The sequence below is a fragment of the Monomorium pharaonis genome, chromosome 6, assembly GCF_013373865.1.
Source record: "Monomorium pharaonis isolate MP-MQ-018 chromosome 6, ASM1337386v2, whole genome shotgun sequence".
NCBI classification, from domain to species: Eukaryota; Metazoa; Arthropoda; class Insecta; order Hymenoptera; family Formicidae; genus Monomorium; species Monomorium pharaonis.
In genome coordinates this window covers 5483966-5490471 of record NC_050472.1, presented here as the reverse complement: position 1 = coordinate 5490471, position 6506 = coordinate 5483966, and the positions used below count along the sequence as shown (strand labels likewise).

General features: G+C 37.6%; 1 protein-coding gene across 3 annotated transcripts; it reads right to left on the bottom strand.

Moving 5' to 3' along the window:
* Positions 1-1945: 1945 nt before the first annotated feature.
* On the bottom strand, positions 1946-6356 carry LOC105836828. Of its 3 annotated transcripts, none has more exons than XM_036288551.1 (6): positions 6262-6356; positions 4490-4780; positions 3945-4053; positions 3363-3710; positions 2840-3158; positions 1946-2753 (listed from the first exon to the last, which is right to left on the bottom strand). In XM_036288551.1, exons 2-6 carry the CDS (start codon positions 4756-4758, stop codon positions 2230-2232), a joined length of 1569 nt encoding a protein of 522 aa, XP_036144444.1. In that variant the 5' UTR covers positions 4759-4780; positions 6262-6356; the 3' UTR covers positions 1946-2229. The 3 variants fall into 3 exon arrangements, with proteins under 3 accessions (XP_036144444.1, XP_012536581.1, XP_012536582.1); XM_012681127.3 differs by lacking the exon at positions 6262-6356 and adding an exon at positions 5339-6111; XM_012681128.3 differs by lacking the exon at positions 6262-6356 and adding an exon at positions 4862-5331.
* Between the last annotated feature and the right edge of the window lie 150 nt (positions 6357-6506).

Here is a 6506-nt window from a genome sequence, read left to right as displayed (position 1 = left end):
TCCCCTGGTGAAAATGTAAAATCGGAGCGTAAGTTGAATGTAAAGGGAGAGTAAGAGCGTAAGTCGAATGTAAAGGGAGAGTAATAGAAGCGTTAACAAACCTTCTACGAAGCGTAAATTGAAATAATGAAATGTGAAAGAAGCGTTAACACATTACATTCGACTTACGCTCCGATTTTACATTTTCACCAGGGTCGGAAAGAAGGCCCCGACAGTAGTTACCGTTAAACCGCGTCATTGGCGTCATTTTCTTGTTTTGACAGCTGATAAAGATTTTCAACTCACAACAATACAAGTTTCATACAACAGCATAGTTTTTAATAGCGTTGAACATGTCGAATTTTGTGCCTGGAAACTACAATTTGCGGACAGCATTGATTTTCTGTTACCATTTGAAGAAAACTGCTGCAGAATCGCATCGAATGCTTGTCGAAGCTTACGGTGAGCATGCTCTTGGTAAATCACAGTGTTTTGAGTGGTTTAAAAAATTCAAAAGTGGCGATTTTGACGTGAGAAACGAAGAACGTGGAAGACCACCGAAAAAGTTTGAAGACAGCGAATTGCAAGCATTGTTGGATGAGGATGACGCTCAAACGCAACAACAACTCGCGGATCAATTAAATGTGACACGAGAAGCCGTTTCCATACGTTTGAAAGCCATGGGAAAGATCCAGAAGATGGAAAAATGGGTTCCACATAAACTGAATGAAAGACAGCAGGAAAACCGAAAAACCACTTGCGAAATGCTGCTCGCCAGGAACAAAAGAAAGTCATTTCTCCATCGAATTGTGACTGGTGATGAAAAGTGGATATATTTTGAGAATCTTAAGCGTAAAAGATCATGGGTAACTCCAGGCAAACCACCGACATCGACTGCAAGGCCATCGAAGACAATGCTCTGCGTTTGGTGGGATCAGAAGGGTGTGATCTATTATGAGCTGCTAAAACCTGGCGAAGTCGTTAATACTGAACGCTACCGACAACAAATGGTCGATTTGAATCAAGCTTTGTATGAAAAACGACCAGAATATCAAAAAAGACAACACAAAGTGATTTTGCTTCATGATAATGCACCATCACACACAGCAAAATATCCGGTCAAGGAAACGATTGAGGCGTTTGGTTGGGAAATACTTTCGCATGCGGCTTACTCACCAGACTTGGCTCCATCCAATTATTACTTATTTGCATCGATGGGACACGCACTTGCCGAGCAGCGCTTCACATCTTACGAAAATGTACGAAAATGGCTCGATGACTGGTTTGCCTCAAAAGAGGAACAGTTTTTTTGGCATGGCATCCACAAATTGTCAGAGAGATGGGAAAAATGTATAGCTAGCGATGGGCAATACTTCGAATAAAATCTTTTTTATAATTTTCATACAATAAACATGTATTTTCTATACAAAAATTTCGGTTTTATATTTACATACCTGGTAATAGTAAAATTTCACTTATTTATTCATTGGCTATTTCAATTTCTTACTTCTTCGTTGATTACAATGCCTACCCTATTTTGCAATTAAAGTTTACGAAATTAAAATCCATAAAAATTACATCCATTTTAATTAAAAAAAAAAAAATTATAACCAAAATCTTTAAAGTTTAAATTACTTTAAACTTTAAATAACTAATATGATAGAAGAATGTTGGCAGATCAAAAAAACTGCAAAAAATTGAAAGTTTTTTGAAAAACATTAATTTTCGTCAATATCAAGATATTTGAAGATAATTATATATCTATCTCTCTCTTATGATTCTAAATTCTTGTTGTCTTATTATCTTAATTTTGAAAAAATGTACTTACGCTGTTTTTTTTTAAATGATTGATTCCATTAGTTAGTGCACAATAAAAATGTACATAAAAGTTTCTTTTAAAAGACAGCGAAATTAAAAATTCAATAAAATGTTTCAGTGTTGTCAAAGAAAATGTAATATCATAATATTGTAATAAAATAAAATAAAATTAGTATTTCTATAAAATTTTACATTATCACATGCTTTACAATCAATGAAAAATTCTCTCTCTCTCTCTCTCTCTCTCTCTCAAAATTATAAACAAACTTCTTTTCTGCTTCCAACACAAGTTTATAACAGATCCATTTCAATAATCAACTAATATATATCTGTATAGATTATGTACAACTGATTTCCAGTAGTCACATGAAAACGAGTTTAGTTGAACAATCTAAGACATTATTTACAGTCACTTTATAACAATCAGAGAGTTCAGGGCACAAAGATGTAATGAGAAACATCGTTAGTGTCTTCCATGACTTTGGACTGAAGCAACTTGATCTCCAGCCTCAACTTTTCTCTTTCCATCTCCTGCTTCTTTATTTCGTTTGAGTAGCAATTGATCTGCAGTTTCAGCTTGTCCTTCTTCAGTTTCAGCATTTCTGTCTCGTGATACAGCTTCCCTTTCTCGGCGCGAAGTACTGCTAACTGTTCTTGAAGCAGTTGATGACTCGTCTCGTCTGAAAGTACAGCCTCGGGTGTTTCCGCGTCCGGTGTTTTCATCGTTGAGACTGGCTTGGTCGTCACGTTCGTTTCACTTTCGGGCCCGCTATCCGTTTCCATGGAAGTGCCCTCCTTCATGATCCAAATTCTTGAATCTGTCCCTTGGAAGCTACCAGATGACTTCGGTGATTGATGAAGCGCCAAAGGATCGATTTTATCATTGGACGAAGCAGACGTTTCTTTCGTGATATTTTCGATAGTAGTGGTGGAAGTAATAGGTTCTATGTCTAGAACTAAAGTGTGTAAAGTTTCCTTTAATGTGCAACGATCTTCAATCTACAATATATAAAACTATCAATTAGCATAAAAATTAAGTTACCACGTGGCTGCGGCGATTGGCTGTCATCTACTGTATGCGACAAGTGATTGTTACAGTAGTTGAATTCTCGATCGTCGACGAAAACGGAACCGTCTGCGTTAACGATAGATTCGACTATCACCGACGGATCACCGTTTTCCATTACCAGCTCGCCTACTATTTCTCCGTCGGCCGCTATTATGTCGCCCTCATTGTTCGCTGTCAACAATTCGCCCTCATTCGTGTCAATCTCGTCGACTACCTCCTCCTGCGTCAGTTGACCACTGTAAGAGTCTTCGCCGTCGTTTCCCTCGCTCGCTTCCAACTCCGTCGACAATCCCTAAGGTAACAAAATTCTTCTATTTATAAAGAAACATTCATGTTTGAGTAGTCATTTTTTTTTTAAGACAAAAATGTAAAAAGTGAAAATTTTTATCATTAAAGATAATGGAAAAAATTTTTGTACTCAAGAATAAGTCCTTGCTTTTTCGTTTCTAATGTTCTTTAATACTAATATTGAGTGAAAAAGAAATATAAATCTTACATCTTGATTCCAGGTAGAATCCTGCTCCTTCTTCATTCTTTTTATGGTCTGTGCCATCTCGTCCTCTGACTCGGAATACATTTTTTTATTATCACCTCTTGACTGCATCTTTTCGATATTACGAATCTTTTCAAATAAGTGATATGCTCGTTCTATTGAGATTTCTTTTTTCTGCTTATTAGCTGCTGCTATATTGAACAGGTCTTTGGACCGAAGTACCTTATTGGTGCGTAATCGCACGTACTCTTTCAATCTCTTACGATCAATATGTAGTTGCATGAGATCTTGAACTTCTTCTTTAATTTCACCGCAAAGTTTTCTCTCTTGAGGAAGTTTCTTAAATAGATCCTATTTCACAAAATGTTATTTTAAAAATCCATTATATATTATCCATTATAAATTAAATATTAAAAATCGTAAGATTATTAAAGCTTTTGACTTAAAAACGAAATAGAAAGAGTTATTCTATGTTCTTACAACTAATAGAATTAAGAGAGAATTACTTGCAGTTCTCTCTTAATTCTATTAGTCGTAATGGAACATTTTGTATATAACATGATAAAGCAAACTGCTAAACTGCACCTCTGAAATTTCGTGATTATGTTCATTATTGACACTAGTCACTTCCAGCTTGGTACCATCTTTAGATGCTCTGACCATAATGTGAGCAGGACAATTTGTTCGTATGGACCTGTATAACATACAGTATTAATAATAAATCATATCATAACAAATTATGTAATAATGTAGAAATACATTATGTTAAATCGAAATAAGTTAATATTAACATAGGGCGTTTTCTAGTAAGCATCACAGGACACAGTGAATCATTTCATTCATCCTTGTTTAACATTGACAAACAAGGATAAATAAAATGATTCATGTTACACTGTCCTCCTATGTAACTTGATGAAAAACATCCATATTTTTAAATAAAACTCAAGTGGTAGCTTTAATTCTTGAAAAAAATAACACAAAATTGTTACCAATTAAAGTATAATTTATGTACATTATATTACTTAACCCAATGCAAGTGATATGTAAGAAATATAGTGTTGAAACTGAACAAATATTAATACTAATATGTCATTAATGCACATTGTTTGAAGGATCAAATGATAACTCACTGAGATTGTCTCCTGCCAGCGCCACGTGGGAGAAACTTCTGGCCACCATAGATACATGCATACTTGACAGAATAATACTTCAATCGCTCACTGATGGGCCGCGCAGTCTTCATATGAGCCCCGCTTACTGTTCGGCTGTCTCGCCTCCAGTAATGCACCAGGCTATGCCTTGAGACTCTATCTAGCTTCTGTTCCAGCTCCTCGTAGCTGTCAAACATCTCCCCCAGGCGGAAGGACACGTCGTCGATATCCCCAACGCTCATGTCCATGGTAAAAACGGCAGCTAACAATCTAACAATCAAAGAAGGAAATTAACAGGTTGATCCTTGAAACTAAGAATTTTTCTTCTGCTGGCGTGGGCAGAACCTTTACCATCGTCATCGCGGCACGTAATCCGTCTGCTCCGAGAGAAAACGATTTCTTTTTAAAGAGCCTAACTCGAAGGTCGTGATCAAAAGATTTAGCACGACGGGCGTGAGGCGCGGGCGAAAGCGGCGTCATCGTCATCGTCATTGACGACCCTCGATCGACGACCGAGGCTCGACTTATCGACGACGCACAACAAGCTCGGTGCGAACGTAGGCATCGTTCACCGGGAGTCGCGGCGCGGCCGCGAGTCAGGAGCGAGGTTATATCGCGGCCACCGCGTTGGCGTGGCAGAAGCCACGTCGGGAACCGTGAACACAGACAGACCGAGATCTTTCGGCGGGCGCGCGAGATCCCGGGCGAACAGCAGTCGACCGGGTCTTTCCGGCGGATCCGTCGCGACGACGCGGATCGCCGTGATCGCGCGACTCGTAAATAACGGACGACGATTCGTCGAACGCGGGGGATCCGGATGATACATACCGCAACGATCACATTGCCATATTTTCGAGGACGCAATGTCCAGGATGAAGGACGTCCCCGGGACGTGCCGAACGTAGGTCCGGTCGTCTCTCGGGCAAACGTCGCGCGCGACGCGATTTTTTTTTTGTTCGATCCTTCGGGTCGTCGGACGATCGCGTGCGATCGCGGACTGGGAGAAGCTTTCGGAACGCGCGATGCGATCTTACGAAATTGCCGTTATCGCGACAATGTCTTGCCGATCGCAAAACACGTAATGTTCCGTGTAGACGGTTACGGAAAGACGGGATATTCGCAGCAATATTGCAGCAAAGATTCGAAGACACGCGGCAATCTTACCTACGAACTGAAGTTGCAGCGGAAACCAAATGCAGTCTGTTTTAGGGAAGGTGCAAGGTGTTTGTTCGAGATTTCGATGAGATTAATGCTTTAAGAAAGCAATAAAAAAAAAATTAAAGTTAAAATAAAATTAACTCTATTAATTTTAAACGTCAGGTTTTAATTTCAACTGGTTATTTTTCGAACAAACTTTGTAATTTAAATTGTCATATATATCTTTTTTCTAACTTAAAAATTTATATTAAAAAATTGTAAAAAAATACGCATGCTTATATAAAAAGCAGTCCTTTGTTATTTAAATCAATTTAACTTACAAATAAAATATTAAATTTGTTTGATGAACCCTGTTGTAATTGTTATTTCGAGTAATCTAAAAAAGTAATTTAAAAAATTACATTCTAATTTAATACATAAACAATGCTTTTCAGAATTAACTTTTAATTTAATTTAATCTTGATCCAATACTTTTAATTTAATTAATATAATTTTATGAGCCGTTAACTTAATTAAAAAAATATTAAACCTTGTTGTTACTGTATAAATATATATTATGTTTAGACAACGAGAAAAATCGTTTCGCAATTTACCTCCACTATCTAGGCGAGTGTTTTGTTAGAAAGCTGTTTTTTATTCAGTTGCGTGCAATATATTTGCTGTACAGGCCATTAAGAATTATTGGATATTTCTGAAAATTTAAATAGCGAACTTGGAAGTGCCGTTCACTGGATTTGATTCATCAATGCCGTCTTGTGGACATGGGAAAACGGAATTGGAAAAGTGGAATGGCGAAGACCGGCTAATCGGAGTCATGTAAGCTTATGCTATTAAGGAA